This window comes from Diaporthe citri (assembly GCF_014595645.1).
Source record: "Diaporthe citri strain NFHF-8-4 chromosome Unknown scaffold_6, whole genome shotgun sequence".
NCBI classification, from domain to species: Eukaryota; Fungi; Ascomycota; class Sordariomycetes; order Diaporthales; family Diaporthaceae; genus Diaporthe; species Diaporthe citri.
In genome coordinates, this window is record NW_025064851.1 from 3,556,359 (window position 1) to 3,576,113 (window position 19,755).

At 55.1% G+C, this 19,755-nt stretch overlaps 5 protein-coding genes across 5 annotated transcripts; 1 reads left to right on the plus strand and 4 right to left on the minus strand.

The window, feature by feature from the left end:
• Window positions 1–216: 216 nt before the first annotated feature.
• On the minus strand, window positions 217–1,785 carry INS49_012947 (uncharacterized protein; the record flags this gene model as incomplete). The annotated part of the gene is made up of 1 exon (XM_043173649.1): window positions 217–1,785. One exon carries the CDS (start codon window positions 1,783–1,785, stop codon window positions 217–219), a length of 1,569 nt encoding a protein of 522 aa, XP_043022946.1.
• Window positions 1,786–3,973: 2,188 nt separating this feature from the next.
• On the plus strand, window positions 3,974–6,638 carry INS49_012948 (uncharacterized protein; the record flags this gene model as incomplete). Its single annotated transcript, XM_043173650.1, has 6 exons — window positions 3,974–4,096; window positions 4,157–4,294; window positions 4,351–4,461; window positions 4,518–4,664; window positions 4,723–5,093; window positions 5,147–6,638. 6 exons carry the CDS (start codon window positions 3,974–3,976, stop codon window positions 6,636–6,638), a joined length of 2,382 nt encoding a protein of 793 aa, XP_043022947.1.
• A 487-nt stretch (window positions 6,639–7,125) lies between these two features.
• Window positions 7,126–8,349, minus strand: INS49_012949 (uncharacterized protein; the record flags this gene model as incomplete). The annotated part of the gene is made up of 4 exons (XM_043173651.1): window positions 7,126–7,548; window positions 7,627–8,122; window positions 8,218–8,239; window positions 8,328–8,349. 4 exons carry the CDS (start codon window positions 8,347–8,349, stop codon window positions 7,126–7,128), a joined length of 963 nt encoding a protein of 320 aa, XP_043022948.1.
• A 6,704-nt stretch (window positions 8,350–15,053) lies between these two features.
• INS49_012950 (uncharacterized protein) lies at window positions 15,054–16,798 on the minus strand (the record flags this gene model as incomplete). Its single annotated transcript, XM_043173652.1, has 2 exons — window positions 15,054–16,668; window positions 16,791–16,798. The coding sequence occupies 2 exons, from the start codon at window positions 16,796–16,798 to the stop codon at window positions 15,054–15,056; spliced, it is 1,623 nt and encodes a 540-aa protein (XP_043022949.1).
• Window positions 16,799–17,832: 1,034 nt separating this feature from the next.
• Window positions 17,833–18,660, minus strand: INS49_012951 (uncharacterized protein; the record flags this gene model as incomplete). The annotated part of the gene is made up of 1 exon (XM_043173653.1): window positions 17,833–18,660. One exon carries the CDS (start codon window positions 18,658–18,660, stop codon window positions 17,833–17,835), a length of 828 nt encoding a protein of 275 aa, XP_043022950.1.
• Between the last annotated feature and the right edge of the window lie 1,095 nt (window positions 18,661–19,755).

A 19,755-nucleotide genomic window follows, 5' to 3' on the forward strand; every position in this document is an offset into this window, starting at 1 on the left:
TCGTCATGACAGCCTTCAAGTTCATATCGGCCAAAGCCATCCTGACTGAACTTCCACTCAGCTCAAACAGGCACATGCACAACTAGGTGTAATGTCCACCACACGAAGTCACTTCCCGGCGGCCATCCCAGTGCCAGGTTAATGTACAAAAAGTTCCTTCCAACGGGATAAATCTCCTTTCCCAATGTACCTGTAGCAATGCCCATTAAGCTATTCTCATATGGAAGGTTCCGTTTGTTTCTTCAGCAACCTTGGGTTGCTGTTTAAGCCCGCCGCTGGCTGCAATCCCGGCACAGCGTTGGAGGTTTGCGAGTTCACGCGGGCTGCCGTGCCAGACGATTCTGGAACAACTGGGGGTACCACGCCCTGATTTCGTCTCCTGTACGCTCGCTTCTTTCTGACGGGCGGCTGTTGTTCACTGGGCTGAGGCGTATGATAAGGCCCGACACCGTGGGTTCGGCTGTGATGATCTCGCATCGCAGCGAGCCACGCCTCGTCGCTGCGGACGCGTTCTGGCAAGCTCTCTTCCCATTCGCCAGGATCCTCCTTCAGCCTCTGCTCTCTCATCCGTTGCGCTGCTTTTCCAAAGTTGGCTTTACGTCCTCCGCGAGCCTTGATCTCCTCTTCCTTCCTCTCGTACCATTCATCCGAGCGGGGCCGCGTCCAATGTGTTCGCGGGTCTATATGTCCGTAGAAGACGTTTTCACGCTTCGCCGGCTCGTGCTCTGCCGTTGTCCTAACCCCTGGAGGTGGCTGAGACGAACCCTCCTGCCCGTAAACGAACCTGTCTAAAGCCGAGATATCCTGGGTTTCTGTGAGCCGCTGCCGTTGCTTCTCGAGCGGCGGAGTCCGGATTACCGGCTTCAGCCCTCCGTAGGCGGATTTAGCAACCTTATGGCTCTTTCGCGCCTTTATCGGGGCCGGTCCGCGACTTTGTCTCTCGGGGGCTATGCTGTTGCGCGCGCTCGGTGAGCGCCAGTCGGTGTGGCTCAGAATGGTCGGCTCCGGAAACGAACCACCCAGTCCAACCTTCCGCGCGTCGTTGCTGCTTGCATTTCTCAGGGGCGTTGTAGCAGGTCCGAAGTCAAAACTTATTTCATTAAGCGGTTGTTGGGCGTGGTTGGTATCAAGTCGAGGAGCATGCCCTGCTATCCTCCCTTTGTCCTTGTCTGAATACAAGAGGCCGTTGCTTCCATTTAGCAAGGGTGAGCCGAAATTCCTGGCAGGTAGGTTGCCGTATGGCGGACTCCGTTCTCTTGATGGTAATTCAAAGTTCCGCTGCGAGACTCTTGGGCTGAACTCGTCGTTCCCTGGCGATGTCATGCGCTGCCTCTTCCTTGAGGGCGTCTCAGGAGACTCTGGGTGTATCTGTCGCAGGAGAGATGGCTTCGGTGAGAGATGAGTGCCGTTGGTCACTACTCGATTCACTGCGGCCTGGCTGCTACCATTGAGCCTGATGCCGTTCGGTTTGGAAGCCGTAAGCAAGAATGCTGGCTTAGCCGCAATGGACTTCCTCGCGGTCACCTTTGCATCCAATTGCTTCCGACTGTGCGCTACTCCCTCCGGAAGGCGCCCATTCGTTTGCGATACAACCGGCGCATGCTGCCAGGCTAGGCTTTTGGATAGTTTCGGGGAGACTGGCTGCATATGAAAGAGGCATGCTGGATAGCCACTGGCGGCAAACTCCTGACAGCCAGGAGCAGTACACCTTGATCTTGTCACCGGAGAGCTGTCTTCTGCGGTAGGCAGGAACGGGTTGCTCGAGGTGCTCGAGAGTCTGAACATATCGTCGGTCGATCTGACAGGGGGCAGAGGTGCTGTACTACTTTGGGTGTTTGAGGAACGCCTTGCCTGAATCTCAATCCCATCGTTCCTGTTGAGACACCACGCACAGGTGAAGCTGTGAGAGGCGGATTAGCTTCTGCTGCCAGTTGATGTAATGATTTAGGTTTTGCTGTATGGTGCGGTTGGGACAGATATGGTGCTGCGGAGCCAAGTAGGCAAGTGCAACCAAAGACATAGTGCGGAGCAGAACAAGGTGGCGACAGATGGGTGGCTAGCTGCCCATCCCGCCGAGACCAGACAATATGCCCGCCAGGCCTGGCTGTTCCGACGCCTGGCGCGTGCTGCTGGTGGATTCCCGAGGTTGAGACTTGAGAAGAGGCATTTGGCCCTTGCATCCGATTCTCTCTGCTCCTCCTCTTGACCGGTGTTACATAGCAGGAGCTGTGCAATGATGGCTGGTTTGCAAAGCACCTGGTTTGAGCTTGGTGGTGACAGTGATGGGGTGAGGGGTATGTCTTTGGCGCCGAACCAGACACGGCACAGGGGCAACCGAGGCGTGCGCACTTGGTCGTGAGGATGACTCGGGGATGGAAACCTACTTTGAAGGATCCTGCGGAAGAGGACCAAGGCACGCAAGATGCTGGTGCCGCATGCATTCAATGCATGCGACAGTCGTCTTGTCGACCCGCTCAGGAGCGCCGCAGACGGTGCATCGAGGTCCTGGGGTCAGCCTGGGATGGACGCGACGACTAGCCATGGTTTCGATTAGCGCAAGAATCCATGGGCTGATGTTTGAACAGAATAGTGATGCCAATTGAGGCAGGAAGGCAGGCAGGCGTCTCAGATCTTTTCAGTCTTGAAGTAGTCGTCACCCTGCGTGCGACGACGGCTTCGTTGAGTTGCCCCAGCCGGAGCCGGAGGGCCGGAGGGGGTGAGGTGGATGAGAGAGTGTGTGGTGGGCGGGCAGATTGTTTACGCGCAGCCTTTGGCCCGGCCTCATGGAAGCAGTGGAAGGCTGGGCTCCGATAAGCGGTATAGTGTGTTGATGTCAATCCAGCTCGACACCAGCAAAGCGGGTATCTGGGGCTCTGCAAGATGACGATGACCTCTGGCAGCCAGGCAGAGCCTGCACAGGCAACACGAGGACAACGTGAGGGACAGGATTTTCCAAGCGGGTAGGGCTGAAGCAACCGACGAAACCAGAAGAGCATAGCAGTCCGACCTTTTACCATTGCGCATCATTGACAAGGCCTGCGGGGTCCCAAACACAGATCGGAGATAACAAAGTGCAAAAGACTTTAGGAAATGCTCATCACATACCGTGTATATGTGTTTGTGTGCGACTGGGATGGGGAGAGATTGATGGGATGCGACGAGATGCGACGGATGAATAGACTAGTAAGTGCGGTTGTGTGTATGTATGCAAGTTTGCAGGTGGGAAGGACAGTTGAGGGTGAGCAGCCGCGACTCGAGTCAAGCAGGAAGTGGTCGAGTCTGCCGAGTCAATCTGGAGAGATAGAACTAGTATAGCAACTCCAAGAGCCCAGAGCCGAGAGGCAGGGTAGAATGAGATCTGTACGGATCAAATGTGAATTTAAGCAGGCGCTTCGACGGCGGCTATCATCAAGCCCAGCCCGCGCAAATGTTGGCACGCACGGCTGAGAAGCCTCCTGTGCTGCTGAGAGCTTTGGAGGCTCAACTTGATTTGATCCTGGTCTTGCGACCGACGCCGTATACGAGGAAAAGGGCACGGCGGATCTGGGTGAAGAGAAAGGACGTGAATGTTTGAGGAAGCCAATGCTTGCCTATTAAATTGTCAGCCCTGCGCGCCAGAGCCAGGTGGACCCAACCCACGGGCATTGACCACTTTGACTAGCCTTCTGCCCCTCACCACCGCCCAAACCCTGCCCCCTTTGGGACTAGCGCGGGGAGCCCGTCGCGCCAATTGCTGCCCGTCCGGAGCGCGACCTTGTCCTCAACCCTGAGGAGCTTTGGGGGTGCGTCAGGTCTCAAAGAGGCAACCTGATTCCTGAAGTTGCTGTGGTGTCCTTTGCGGCCAGAACATCTTTGCACCACAACTCCTCAGGACTTGCTCTTTCTACAAATCGCCCAGGCATAGCTCGATCACAATCCCTTCTTCTATGGGTAGCCAGCCGTCGCACCTGTTCAAGCAGGGTGGTCTGCCGCCATGGATTTCCTAAAGTCCGCCGTCGCATCTGCGATCGCCAAGGGCCCTGCCTTCCCGTACTCGTTCGGGGACATCCTCGATGTCGACCAGTCCATATGGACCCTGCACAATGGCACGAGACGTGTATGCACAAGGTAGACAACCTTTGCGCGAGACGAACAAAGCACCTGACATGCGCTGCAGGAGGACGGATCGAACTGCAGCATCTTCTCCTTCGACATCACCGCAAACAGGTCCAGATTACCGCTCGCGAAGAACGCCCTGAAGAAGCTGCGCACGTTGCGCCACCCCGGTGTAATCAAGGTCTTGGACACGGTCGAGGTACATCTTCATAGCGCCTATCCTTGGAGGATTGCGACTGATCGCACGCCTGTTAGACCGACACGTACATCTACATTGCGACAGAGCGCTTGGTGCCCTTGCGATGGCATGTGAAACGGAAGAGCCTAAGCCCCGAGACGACGAAATGGGGCATATATAGCGTAGCGGTATGGAAACTCGGGCGCCAGCGATGTGATAGGCGCACAGGCTGACAACTCGCCAGCGAACCCTCAAATTCATCAACGATGAAGCCTCCTCGATCCACGGCAACATGAGAGTTGGGTCAATATACACCTCGGAGAGTGGAGAGTGGAAGATCGGGGGCTTCGAGGTCTTGAGCAACATCAAGGACGATGATGCTATCATATATGTATGCGTTTTCAAGAAACTATCTCGTATACCATCGAAACTGACTGTTACTACGATAGAACTATGGAAGTATGGTACCCGATTCGGCGAGGTACGCACCTCCAGAGCTACAATCAGGCTGGGACGCTATAAAAAAGGCCCCTCACTTTGCCGTCGACTCGTTCAATCTGGGCACACTGATCTTTGAGGCCTTCAATGGTGACTATGCTGGTGGGAGCCAAGCTGGTCAAACCAAGGGTATACCTCCCAGCATGCATGCGAGCTATAAGCGACTCGTCAACAATAATCCCAAGTCTAGACTCAGCGTCGGCCACTTCATCGAACAGGGTCATCGTCGCGGGTCATTCTTCGACACGCCACTTATCAAGTTGACTGATGGAGTGGATAACCTGGGTGTGAAATCTGCGGAAGAGCGGGAAGTGTTTCTCAAGTACGTTTTCTGGTCCTGTACAGTCAAGTGTGCTTTGTATTGACAATTTGCAGCGACCTGGAACAGCTTACCGACGACTTCCCCGAAGACTTCTTCAAGATGAAGGTCCTCCCCGAATTGCTCAAGTCCGTTGAATTTGGCGGCGGAGGGCCCAAAGCCTTCAGTGTTGTGATGAAAATCGCGACAAAAATGTCAAATGACGACTTTGACTCGAAGGTAACGCCTGTAGTAATACGGCTTTTCCAAAACCCCGACAGAGCCATTCGAGTATCTTTGCTTGACAACCTGCCTTTGATGATCGATCGGCTATCGCAAAAGATAGTGAACGACAAGATGTTCCCAAATCTCGTGTCAGGGTTCACCGATTTGGCACCAGTGGTCAGAGAGCAAACGCTGAAGTCTGTTCTTACCATCATCGGCAAGCTCTCCGATCGCACTATAAACGGAGAACTGCTTAAGTGTCTTGCCAAGACTGCGAATGACGAGCAGCCCGGTATCCGCACAAACACGACTATCTGTTTGGGCAAAATTGCGAAGAATCTGGGCACTTCCTCGAGGAGCAAGGTTTTGATTGCAGCTTTTACTCGCTCTCTTAGAGACCCATTTGTCCACGGGAGGAATGCTGCACTCATGGCACTTGCTGTCACAGGAGACTGTTTCTCTGACGAGGACGTCGCGCTGAAAATCCTCCCGGCTATTTGTCCTTCATTGATTGACAAGGAGAAGATTGTGCGGGACCAGGCAACGAAGACCATGGATATTTACATGCAGAAGATAAAGAAGGCCGCCGAGGATATGCCCGACACTGTCCTTGCTCCCCAGCAGACTGGCGAGCATGCGGGAGCGCCACGCATGGGTACTCCGCAGCCGACAGAGTCTGCTACAGCTTCATGGGCTGGTTGGGCCATCTCGTCATTCACCAACAAGATATCCTCGGCAGCGGGTGAAATCCAGCCAAACGCGTCAAACGGCTCAGCCCCAGCCGCAGAGGTGAAGCGACCTGTGCCAGTAACCACCTCGTCAGCATCAACATTACACCGCCAAGCTATGAAATCCCCGCAGCCTCCATCCTCAGCACTTGCAAGGGCTCCTTCGAGTAACTCCGGCGCCGAGGCCTTCTTTGCGGAGGAGGACCCAGCAGAGGACGATGGAGATGCCTGGGGCGACATGGGTGATATGGACGACAACGACAACTTCTTTGACGATGGTTCAACAGCTGCGAATGATTCTATGGCCTCATCGGCTACCCTGCCCGCGGCAAAGAAAGAACCAACACGAAATATCAGCAGCAGCGGTAGCGCACAACCCTTTGGCGATGACGAGGAGCCCGACTTTGCTGGATGGCTAGCCGCACAGCAGAAATCTAAGGCCGGTGGCAAGCCATTGCCAAAGGGGCTCACCAAAGCAAACCCCGCGAATGGAAAGGCGGCGACAAGCAAGAAGCCTGTTTCCAAACCTGCTGCGAAGTCGGCGCCAGCCAAGAAGATTGACTTGAAGCCGAAACAGGCAGACGACGAGGAGGACGGGTGGGGAGATGGCTGGTAAAGCACCAGAGGGCAAGCCTATGTGCCGATGGCGGTAATGTATATTCGTTGTTGCCCCCGGTTTGTGTGCGGGTGGACTAGCGTTTTCTTCGGCATGTATATACAGTAAGGAGTTTAGGGACGCCGGTTTGGGAAGCGCATTAGTATTGGACTAGTTGTCTGGCGCTGGGAATAGGATGGATACAAATAGCACCGTTCACGCGCGTAGTCGAAGTAAAAATGTGAATTGGCGCACACTACCACCAATGAGGCCCGAGAACAACGAAAATCCCTTGGCCCAATATGCCCATTACCAACGCCGTCCTGCCCGTCCCATGCGATGGTTCAACTCCAGCCTTGCACACAGCACCGAAACCCCAGGCTCGGAGAAAGAACTGCGGCTCGTTAAGTCCTCTAGGTGATGCCCCTACTTCAACGGGCCCATTGAGCAAACTGCATTCATTTCCTTTCAAGATGCACCACACACGTGCAATCGACTCTCGTCATCCTTATCTCGCCTCAGAGTAATCATTCAGGGCCACACACACAGCGCCCCGGTGATGTCCGTTATACTGCCGGATGATCTGCTGGCTATGGAGCTCCCACAGGCGGGCGTAGTGGTCGGAGCAGGCGGTGACGAGGTACGCCGAGTCGGCGCTGAAGGCGCAGTCCCAGACCCAGCGCTGGTGTCCCGTCAGGGTGGCCTCGAGGGGGAAGGGCCTGGGGAAGCCGCTCTCGTCCAGGCGGGCGGCCTCCTCGACGTCGACCTCCCAGATCTTGGCGGTGTGGTCGGCGGAGCACGTCGCCAGCTTCTTGACGTCGGGCGACAGCAGGATGCGCGTGATGTACTCCTTGTGCGCCGAGAACTGCGTGATGGGCTGCAGCTCGGTGCGGTCGAAGGTCTGGATCAGGGACCAGACGAAGACGTTGCCCTGTGCGATTCCGATGTTAGCATAGGTGGAGAGGACGGAAACTCGTAGGAGAGGGGTGTTAGGGCGGGGGCGCCGTACGTTGTTGTTGGCTGCGCACAGCAGGGTGCCGTCTGTGGCGACGGTGACGCTCGACACGGACACGTCCTCCTCTGGGATCAGCTGGTGGGAGCAGCTGTTCTCGGCAAGGTCCCAGACCCTGACGCTGCCGGACCTGTCGCAGCTGATGATCTCGCCCTGGTTCGGGTGTATGACGACGTCGTTGGCGGGGCTGCCGTGGTTGTAGCTGCGCTGGATGGTGCCGCTTCGGGTCTCCCAGATCTTGACGGTGCCGTCCTCGGAGCTCGTGACCATCCACTTGCCCTCGCAGTGGAAGGCGACGCCCGTGATGTTGCCCGTGTGGCCCTCGAAGGTGAGCAGCGGGTTCGGGTTGGTCGACTTGATGTCGAAGAGCTTGACGGTGTGGTGGCCCGCGGCGGCGAGGAAGCGCTTGTCGGGCGAGATGCACAGGCGGTTGACCTGCGAGTCCGGGTGTTGGATCGTGCGGGAGCAGATGCCCGAGAGGGCCTCCCAGAACCTGAAGAGATCAGCCAGAGGTTCAGACAGTAGTCGGGCGCCAAGGGGGAGACGGAGGCGGAGGCGAAGGTGGGCGCGAGGTGGCCGGCGGCTTACCGTATCGTGTGGTCGTAGCCAGCTAGGAGGCGAAGGTTAGCCCAAGGGTCGCGCCATTGAGATGGAGAGGCAGGACCGAATGGCCCAGACCTAGTCGGGGGATTGCTTACCGGTGCAGAGAATGACCGACATGTTGTCTCAAGGACACTGCCTGTCCATCATGGGCTCGAGGGAACCTGGGCGATGCGACTGTTAAATGTGCCTGCAGCTTGTCGGAGCTTCAGGTTGGATGAAGCTTTAGTGGGGCACACGTCGTTGTGGTGAGGCTCAACCCCAGGTCGGGGCCCTAGGCACAGTAGTGACGTTTCAGCGGGCCACTGCAGCTGCAACTGGGGCCAGCTTTACTGACACACACACAATACTGAGAGCAAGGACTTGGTAGCCTCAACTCCAATTCGCTAATGATCACACTCCAGATGTTCCTGACACACAACCGACTCCTGTGTAAGTTGCCCTTCCAAACCCCAATCTCATTCCAGGGGCAGTCCTGGTCGAACTGGTTCTTAGAACTAATAGACTTAACGAAACGGCATGTAGCCCTTCAATCACAGAAATCTCAAAATGCCGTTCGAGTATCACCGGCAATACAGAAACTATTACAACTGGCAACTGATCATATACACGGTTGGCACGCAGTGTACGCGTAGATACTTAGCTTGGCTTGCATGGTTCTAATTCAGCAACGGACATTGTCAAGGCCGAAAACTTGTCTCCAACGTGTCTTCTCTCGTTCCGAGAGGTTGGCCAAGTCACTGCACTGCCTTAAGGGCCATTTGTAGTCCGCATCCGTATCAAAGGCATCCGTCTACTTGACACTCACTTGACGTGATCCATTGGAATGGCACAGTATCGGCACTCGATGCAGCCCCCAGGTCAACCACTGCTCGATTACTGTCTCTCCGTGTCTCTATCGGCTGGGGATTGAATGGTTGCTTGTAGTTACTTGTATGGTTCATGTCAAGAGATCAAGTTCGAAGTACTTCTTGCCATAACCAGACCATTGAGACGCGCTTTCTGACCGTATTCGTTGAGGCTCCTGGCTTTTTGGACCCGACATTGATTGAACTGCCTAGGCAGCGTTTTGCGAGTTTGCGCAAGGAAGCTGGCCGGCTAAACTGTACATCATCCCCAATGCCAATAACCTCCACAGGAGAAATGACTTTCCAGACCCGAACCAGCCTGGGATTCTTCCAAAGAAACATAACGTGCCCAGAAACGCTGCTGCGTTGTTGCGCAAGGCACAATCCCTCGTGACAGTACTGCCATACAGGCATGCAAGTCATACTGGTTTCTGCGAACTTGTTCCAGTGGCGCTTTCGACTTTAGCCGCCTCTAGTGGCCTCCCTCAATTGAACTGACCTTGTGGTCTCTAGCCATGCCAAGTGAACCATGCACACTCTCGAGGTTCTCTCTTGACTTACTGCAAGTTTTCTTCCCACGAAGCTCAGGAGTTAACGCTGACCTGCTGTTGATGAGTCAATGACACTCGTCAATGATATGCTAAAAGTGACAAGACGAGTCCTGCTTTTCGCACAACGCATTGATTCCCATGATTGCATGACACGGGCTCTACTTCGACCATATGCGAGGAAGAGAATGGACCCATTCAAGGCGGTTCAGTCGTGCCTTAAACTGTTGACACTTTGTCCAAGGGAAACTGGGCAACTTGCATGAGATCCATCGTGCTGGTACCAATCATTGACCCCGGGGCACGCCACGATGCACCTCTCTGCGCAGATTGGAGTAAGGCAGTACACCGCTTGTATCTCAGTCGCCGATGCGTGCTCTTGCAGGGCCAGGTGACCTACAGCATGCTGGAGATCTCCGCCGGTGAGCATGCAAGTGACGCCCCATTCGGTGACTACGCTCCATTTTGGTGCAGTATATTAAACGAGCCGACAATCGGCGTCTTGACGGCAAGAAGTTCTAGCGACATGTTCCACATATGCAATGAACTCCCAATGAACTCCGTTGTTTATGTATACTCGTACCTCATGGGCCGTGTAATATATCTAAGGTTCTCTCAAGCCCGTCTTCGTCTGATCGGACTCCTCGAGGAAATGTTAAAATAGTTGATCCAATGCACACAACGCCGACCAAACTCCGCTTCACAAGAGAATAATAAGGGACGAGTGTGAGACTACCCTTCCGGCCGGCCCCCCGAGGCGAGATCTCGAACCGAGCCGTTACGTAGCACTGTGGCGCCAGCTGAAAAACCACCGCGGGTGCGAAAGAGGAAACCCGGATGCCACATCGCATCCGTACCACCGCACTGTAAACGATAGTGAGCACAGCCATGCCCATGCCGTCCCGGGAGTCGCACTTCTGGACCTTTTCTTTTCATCTCGCCAGGAGGGTCTCCCCCGGCCTCCACTCCTCTATCCTCGACGCGATGCTGTGTGGTGCTCCCTCGACGGCCTCGTAGATGGGCTGCTGCCCGACGTCGGCTTGCCTGGATAGGTTTGACTTGAAGAGGTGGTCACGGTGCCGAGTTGGGCGCATCCGTTGGGACATCTGACCCACTGAAATGCTTCAGGTTAACTGCCGCCCTTGCTTCTGGGGTGGTTCAACAGGCAAGGGGTTGTCCGGCGCTGTCTTGGGAGCCCGGCGACGAAACACCACACCCTCGAGACACTCCCGAAGGCTCGATGCGCCAGAGAGTCCTGCTTACTTGTGTGCCACTCCCGTTACAGGCAGGACATGGTCTAGGATACCATTAGAATGTGACGAGCAACTCCTGCGAGCGGGATCCGGAAAGACAGCTTACTTTCCACCTAGCTTTCCGTAGAACCAGACACTCCCTCGACAGTTTGAGCATTCAACGGGATGGTTTCCACCGACGCAGCCGCAGGTATAGTCTCCTGTGGACGGGAGCTTTGGGGGGTTGTCAGCATAATATTCGTTGGACATCCTCGGTAGGCCAAGGAGTGAGGTATTGTCGTCTGAAAAGTCAATTGGGGGCTTAAACTCTAATGTGTCATCCGATATAGTGGCGATCTAATAAAGTGTCTTGGGGGCCTCACCTAATTTGGAACTTCGCAGGAATGTGATGAGTTTAAATAACAGTCTCGAGTCTCACGCCATGGTCACCAAAGTCAGACGGCTACTTGCTGATAACGAGAGCAAGGATTGATCGCAAAAGGAGACGTCTCTTTGGTATATCGTCTCCCTACGTCGACATTGTGCTCCATGTAGCTCGCCATTCATCGCAACTGAACACAGCTTCCCACCACCCCAGGAGCCAAGTGGCACCATAAATTGTGCAAGTGACCGCTGATCGGAATCGATCAACCTGGGGCTGGGACTGTATCGCACAATAGTATATAGGGCGGCAATAGAACGAGGCGAACATTATGGAACGCCCTCCACACGCTTGCCCTCCGTGTCAGACTGTTCACGTAGGGAGTGTGCCGTGACACGCAGCTGTGTAAGACGTGTCATGGGGTTATTAACATATACGTGTGGGGACGAGGAGCTTTCATCGTCACAAGCCGTAGAATTACCTGAATCCTGGCCTACACCGATCGGATGTCGAGCACCACCACACAAACATCACCAACCCCACGATGCGTCAATGAGATCCATGATCACTTCCGATGTGTCTCGGATGCCTTCTTTCGACTCGAGTCTACCCGCCCCGTGGTAACATTCCAGAATTCTGCCCCGGAGGCGGCCGGCTCGGAAGGGTCATGCGCTCCAGGTTTCTGGTAGTGCGGATCACCCAGGTCTATCTGGCAGCGTGGAAAAGTCGATCAGGTGCAGCGAGCCAGCCCAGGGCAGATGTTCCTGCAGGTATCCGCGCCGCGGCACAAGCCCGCATGCGTGATGTGCCAGCCGGAGCCAACGAGAGGGCTCGAAAATCGGACCCCGTCGAACGGACAAGCTGGGCCCGCACATTCAAGGTTCCAGGCTATTTCTGCCAATTTGGACATCGGTAAGAAAACCGTAGGTGGGCGGGTGCATGAGAGCAGCACCACACACATCCCTTACTTGGGTGTGCATGCCGTGCAACGATTCACCCTGAAGCGGTCTTGGGCTCAAAATGGTGCTGCGGAACCCGGATGCCTCTCGCCTCGCGGCAGAGAGTGAGAGGTCAGCCTTTCATGGTCCGACGGGTCGGCCTGGGGGTTACCCTCGCTAGAGTATGGTCTCTGGGAAATGGCATGAGGACGTGGTCGAGTTTGCCCGTGCCGGTCAGTGGGGATGACACAGCCGAGTCGCCGATGTCTTCGGAAACTGCGGCCGCAATCGGTTCTCTTTTGACGTTGGCCCAATCGTGACGGCCTGGCTTCGCTAGGATTGTGTGTCCCTCGGTGTTGGGAGATGCGAGTTTGCAATTGTATGTAGCTCGGTGGCCTCAAGTGCTCGGCTCCTTGGCCGTCCCAGCTGGTCTGTTTGCAGCGGCTTGTTTTGATGCTATTGCTATAGGCGTCGACCCAAGAATCGTCGGTACAAGAGATGGCCTGTTCACACTGACTTGGAATATCTTCAGGACAAGGTGAAGCCTCTCGAACACCTTTTCCGTCCAAACCCACAGTGTTTTGCTTTTGTACCGGCTCGCGATTTGCGGAGACGCAGTGTGACCATTCCATATTTTTCTCGTCAACGCTAGGGTGACAACTCTTTTTCGTTTCGCTATACAACCTCCGCTTTAGTTGCTGTTCTTCGGCTGCTTGGTCATGTGTAACACCGAGCATCGAGAAGTTTGACCGTGGACAGCATTAGCCTAGTCGTCATGTGCTCTGCCCCGTGATGAAGGTCTCACGGCTGGAAGCTACCTACGCTAGAATTGAGGGAGGCTAAGGAAGTCACAAGGAGACGGCTTGAGAAACGGCATCTCGCCGGGTTTTTTAACCTCGTGCTCGGACCGGCGATGAAAGCGGTTTCTTCATCGAATGTGGTAGTTAAGCGAGCTGAGCGGTGGGCCAAGAGGTGGAAGGGATATGCTTGGCGTCAGCCGTCACATGCGGTGATCGCGCAGGCTGAGGATGAATGGGACAGGTTGCTGAGGCAGGCCCAGAACTTCTGCATGTCTCGGCTGCCAGCCGGCAAAGGCATGCGCACATGGCCGAGAAAAAAGCAAGTTGATGTCGAGATGATCCTTGAATGCCCATCCTATCTTGCTAGCGTTCATCAGACCAGGGAAGAACAATTTGCAGGCGTTTGGTGGGTGTGCAAACGGTGAGACATGAACGTGTCTGAGTTGGTTGAGGTGGAAAGAATTAACTGATACCATGTTCCAAACTGAGAAGTCGAGGCATTCTGGAATCGTGACCGAATTCCTTCTCTAGGAGTCAAGCACTGTCGTCTTGTTTGCGTAATTGTGCTCTTACTGACATGGTAATACCCGCCCGACAACTTCACATGGCGCTCGATAGGCAAGGGATCTATCTACATACAACTAGGAGGGTACATAAGGGATCCATGCATGTGTACTTGAGGAGGACACAATATACTACAGTCTGAAGGGAGCATTCTTAACATGAAATGGTAGGGTAATTACCTGAGATCAACTCGCCTACCACTTCGTTCGCCCCCATGCCAATACTTCTCTCATAGGTATATATTTCCTCACCGCCTATCTTGGAAACATTAGACCTGCATGAAAGCCTCGAATCAGTATGTCAAGTGCAGAGTATAACTCGACTTCCACGTGTAGACGGTTACCAAAAATTGCCCACAAGCGAGTAACAACTACGAAGCGAAGGTACCCTGGCAGAAACCGCAGTTCCGACTGTGAACTCGTCCGATTCTGTCACCTGACTATGAAGGTGGCCTAATCAAGATGCCAGCTAGCCTGGCTTTTACTTTGGACAGATGCTGACAGGTTTTGCTGGGTGGTACCGCGGCTTCCTCAGCTTTCCAAACGCTCCACGAGCTTGCTGTCCCAAATCAGAGCCAGACTTGATCATGGACAAGGCTGCCCATCAGACATGTCACCCGTGAGCATGTTTTAGGGAAGATGGATAACAGTGTCATGTGCAATCGCCTTCATGTTTAACCGAGGTCAGAGATACTTGTATCCATTACTGATTACCACGTCCTGCCCCTACCCATCCTCGTCCCTCGACTTAAATATTTTTGGATTATATATCTTGGTTCCATCGTCTGCTGTACACGACTTGCAATCGCGTCTTGGGTATGGTATTCCGAATTTGAGTTATGACCCTCACAGAACTCGAGGTAGTATAAACATTTCCAAACAAGTGACATACTTCCCATGTTGCATAGCTGGTATTCGTGTGATGATGGCGCCCTGAACAACAACAGGCGAATAGCTCATGTCACGTATCTTGTGGCGTACCCCAGAGCCACCAAACTCCATCAAGCCAGCTGTCATCAGGAACTCGACAAGAAGAATGGCAACCGACTCTAAGTCCGGGAATGGTTTGCTGCACCCGTCACGCAAGCGGGCTGGCAAAGGAAAGATCGGTCCAACGGACCAGTGATGAACAGCATCGAGCCATCAAACCCACAGGACAGGCGAGAGCAACATTTCGTACTCGGACTATAGGAGCCAATCACACACAAGTGAGTGTATGCTGTCAAAATTGAAGGATTCTATACTCATAGTCAGGGCCACTCTCAGCTGCTAGCAAGCAGACACTGCGACCGGCAATTACGGCTCTCAGCAACCATTGCTTCCGCCGTTTCCTTGGGCACTCATCCCGTGCCGGAACCCACTGACAAAACTCCAAAGCGCCCAGATGCGGAAGGTTTCCCTGGTGACTCCCTGCAACAAAGTCTTGCTCAAACGTGCATAACCCCACTCAGTCATCGACGACACCGCCAGTAAATATACATTGTGCCTCCAGAGTTGTCGCCGCCACGGCCTTTCAGCCAATCTTCTGCCTCTTGGGATCACCACCGATGCCGCCTCCCGCTCTCGCAGGAGCGGCGGCAGTCGTGCCATTCGTGGAAACCTCGGTCAACGCCGGCCTCGCACCGCCTCCCCCGGCGACGCCGTTCTGGCCCTCGCCAGGGGGAGGCCTCTTGAACGTCGGCGGGCGGTACTGGCCCCTGTTGCCCAGGGGGCTACCCGGGCCCATCGGTGCTCCGATCCGTCTCGCCTGATTGAGCTGCGGGTTGACGACGTTGCCCCTCTGTGCGTTGCCAGGGCCCTGTTGAGCTGCCCCGGCGCGGCTGAAGCCGTTGTTCGCGGACGGGGTGGACGGCGCTGTGCCTAGGTCTCCAATGCCACTGTCGTCGTCAATGTCAACTGGTGCGTGGTGCTTGAGGTCTCTCCCAAGTGGCCGTGACTTAGTGTAGTCGATTCCGGGTGTTTTGAAGACCGAGGGGGTTTCGGCGTGGGGGTTAAAGACCTGAGCGCCTGAGGGTGTGCTAGGAAGCATGACTTCGTCATCCTTCTGGCCAGCAAGCTGTTTTACCGCGCGGGCGGAAAAAAATCCTACCGTTTCGTTGGTACCTGAGCTGTCACTTTGCGCCTGTGGTGGTGGCTGAACAGGGCCACTGTTGCTTGAATTATTGGTCTGCGCGGGGCCATTGGCCTGGGGTCGATGCTGGTTTTGTTGTGGTGGTCGCGGAGCGTTCTGGACAGGTTGATTTGGACCTCCTGGTCGCGGATTCTGCTGGCCTTGGGCAGGATTTTGAGGTGGCCGAGGTGGGTTTCCTGCTGAGTGTGACCTTGCTGGAGGTCTCGAAGGTGGCTGCATGGCTTGTGGGTTTGGTTTGAAATTCGGCTGAGGAGTTGGTTTCGCGCTTTCTGATAGTGAAACCTCGTCTGGGTGGTCATCATCCACCATATTAAAATCCGCCTCATCAAACTCTCCAAGGAGGTCCTCAAAAGATTCGATAGCGGAAGGCGCTGCGTTGCCAATATGTTGGGCAGAAGGCTCCTTTTTGACTTCAACCCTCTTGACAAAGTCTGCGTGCCGGTGCAGCCCACTCTCATCCCAGCCCTTGTTGGGCTGGGGCTTCAGCTTGGTGACCTTCTTCAGATAATCCTTGTCGTAGATGCAGTTGCCCAGCACATTTCCAAAGTTCCTCAGCGCCCTCTTCAGTGCATCGGTGGTCCCCTCCTTCTTCGCCTTTTCAAAAGCTTGCGCCTTGCTCTTGCAGTTCTCGATCTGGCCGTAGCCAATGTCCTCGTGGAATGTCCCATCTCGCAGCGTCACGCGGACAATTACGGACAATCCCAGGGAGATCCTGAGCGTCTGGGGGTTCTCGTCGACAAAGTCCACCTGTACTTCTTTGATCATTGACGACCAGCCATTGAAGCCGAAAACCTCGTTGGCGAGGGCGATGCATTTCTCAGCGGCGATGTAGTGGACCTTTTGTCCCGAAGGCCCCGTGCGTGCGGACAGGTATTCGGGCCCGAGCTGTTTCTCGAGGCGGGACTGCAGCGTGGCGATCTCCTGCGCTGTGTATTCTGAGACGCGCGGCTTGGCCTCCTCGAAAGGGTTGGCGACTATGGTGTGTTGGTCCCCTGGGCTGTACAGGCGGGAACGTCAAGACGTCAGTAAGTTGGAACTCGCGATAACCGAAGACGCGGCGCGCTGTGTCAGGCGCGTTGCGCAGGATTGCAGCTGTTGTGGCAGAAGAGTACTACTTACGCAGGCATTTTGGCGTGCTTTCAAGCAGCATGCACGCCCATCAAATCACTGATCTCGGCTTGATTGTGGTGGAGAATGGGATGCTTCAAGGACGGGTGACTCTCACGCCACATGAGCCGTCTCTTTTGGTTGTTGACGCGCCCTCTGCCTGGAGACGTGCCTGGACGCCTTCTCTGGTAACAGCCCGGTACCGCGTCTGCACGTGACCCAGTTTTCCCGTCACATCATCAAGCCGAGGTCCCCTGTTCTTCACTGCCAACGCTAGATATACTAGCTACGACTGGCGGCAACCAGCAAAAGGTTTTGAACAAATTGTTATTCTTTCCTCAAGTATTTCTCATTCAAATTACTTATATCAAAGACAGCTCTCTTTTTGTTTTTGTGTAGCACGTGGCTCGGATCCTCATATGCAGATCAAACAGTAATCATTTCACTACGACAGTTGGACCAGGTTTGTGTCAGCTGCCGTTGGCCGCTTGGTCATTGATGACTTATGATCCTACGGCAGTGTCCACGTCGAGGGAGGGGGAGGGACAAGTCATTGTCACCTTCAACAAGGTGGTAGGTACGCGCGTTACTGTTTGTGGCCAATGTGCTCCTGTTTGCCGTCAGCCATCCTATCTACGTAGACCGTTGCCATTGTACTCTAATTGGGCATAGCTGGTAGGCACTTGAATTCATCAGGCCGACAGATAAAACTGTTCACTAACATGCCCTCGTTGATTACAAAGGAAAACCCAGAGTCAAGTATCTTCCTCGACGATGCTTTCCATCGGATGTACAGAGTCAGTCCCCGTGCCGGGGAGCTGAGGAAAGAAATGGATATCAAATGACGCGCAGACCATGAGAATAACGCCGCCGTGATGTGTGATCCCCCGTGTCTATGCCATCCCTCTAAACGCCAAAATGAAAACGGTGCCCCCTCCTCCTGCACAATGTCTGAGAACGCGGAGAGCGTTCTCTCCTCTTCTGACAACCTCGGCCCACGCACAGTGCTGCTTCAGTAATACGACTGATGGCCTGGGTACGACAGGCTCCGTCTCTAGAAGGGCCCAACACGGACAGGAGCTCCGTATGAACCGTTCAGGAGCTGGTCCAGGATCGAGTTCTGGTCTGAGGCACCGGGCTGGCCATTCTGATTCTGAGTGGTGCCGGACCATCCCACGTTGCTGGACAGGGCGTTCACTGCCGGTTGCAGTCGCCCTCCAGCCTGCTCGTTGTGCTTGGCCAGAACCTGGTCCCATCCGTCCCTGTGGAGGGCAAATCCACCACCTCGCTTCGCCGCCTCTGTGATCACCATCGTCCAGGCCTTGGCTATCTCGTCGTACACATGATCCTTGTGGTGCCTATAGGTTTGGCTATCCCAGTTGGGCATCGAGTGCGCGACCTTGGTAACGCCGTCCAAGTACATGAGTGACACATCAGCCTGGTTTTCGATCGGGGGAAGGTATTGTGGCGTGAAGTCCATGATGGCGCTGACAAGAGCGGCCAGTGGCTGCTTCACCCGGTAGTATGCGTAGTCGGAGCTAGAGTGGCCGTACGGCATCGACTCGGCGAGCTTCTGTTGGTAGCCCTCCAGAACCTGTAGTGTGGATGCGGCAGACGGGCGTGGAGCACCGCTCAGGACCTCCTCCTGTATGTCTGAACGTCGCTCACATATCCTCTGGAGAACAGTCCGCAGCTGGTTGTTGTCCAGGGTCTCAAGCAGTCGGGGTAGCGGCAGCGCTCGGGAGGGAGGCTCAGGGAGCCTGCTCTTCTTGGATGGTCTCGCAAGCTGTCTCTGGTGAGGGGCAGGAGAACTGAGGGGCGAAACGCTCATCTCGTCAACGTCGTCGTCAGAAGCCTTCCGTTTCCGTGATGTGGAGGCCATGTTTGTGAAAGGGGACACTAGTGAGTACCGAATGTCAGCGCCAAGAGCGCAGCAACGCACGGGTTTGTCTGAAGAGGATTCAAGATCTTCAATCTCGACATGCCTACTGAGTCAGGGAGACTCAGACGACCGGAACCCAAGACGGGGCTGCATGGGCCGACCTGAGGAAGACGGATGGGGGGATACATACTAGACCGAGAAGGAGAGAGGCGGTTGTTTTCGTGCTGATGGGGGAAGACAGGTGGCTGCGACAACAGCACGTTCATCTTGGCGTTGACGCAGGCGAGTCGCCTTGTGATGTGGATGTATCGTAGGTGAGTTACTGTGCGAGCGGCCTTGGTGGTGCAGACGGGACAAATGGCTGGTCAGATGCCGAAGAGGGTTTGCTGATCGGGAAGGAGTCGACGTCGAGGACGGGGACGAGGACGGGGACGAGGACGGGGACGAGCGAATTCTGATGCTGAGCGGGTCCGCCTTGGAGGTTGGGACGAAGGAAAGTGGTGAAGGGTGGAAGCGGAGAAGTTTCGCTCGCAGGCCAGAGGTGGGCTCGAGGGTAGTCGTCCAATGATGGATGTGTGGAGTGGCCTGGCGGGCTGGCTACCTGGTTACTGTGCGTAGGTAGGCAGGGAGCAGCGATACGCAGTCGTGTGCGTGCTTGGTCGCTCGGCCACTTGGTGGTGGTGGTGGTGCCTGTCGCTTTGTTGTGGGAGGATATGGTGGATGCAAGTTCAGGTGCAGGTTCAGGTTTGAATTAAGGCTCAGGCTGGCGTGGCCGATGGATGAAGGAGAAAGCGGACGGGTGGATGGGGACGGATGGACCGAGTGCATTGAATCGCATCAAATAGCAGACGGACGAGACACAACAAGAGTTAGGTGCAAGTAGTCAGGCAGTTCAGGTCTGCAGGGGCCCAGCTGGCTCGCAGGCTGATGGAGGGTAAGGGAGGGATACCCAGCTGCTGCTATGCCCGTTGGTGATGTTCCAGCTGGTCCGAGCTGGTCCAAGCACTTCCAAGCACTTTCCTGGGTTGGCGGGCCCCTCTGTCTCTCTCAAGGCCAAATCCCGCCGTCCCAAGGTGTGGCGGCTCCTTGTAATTA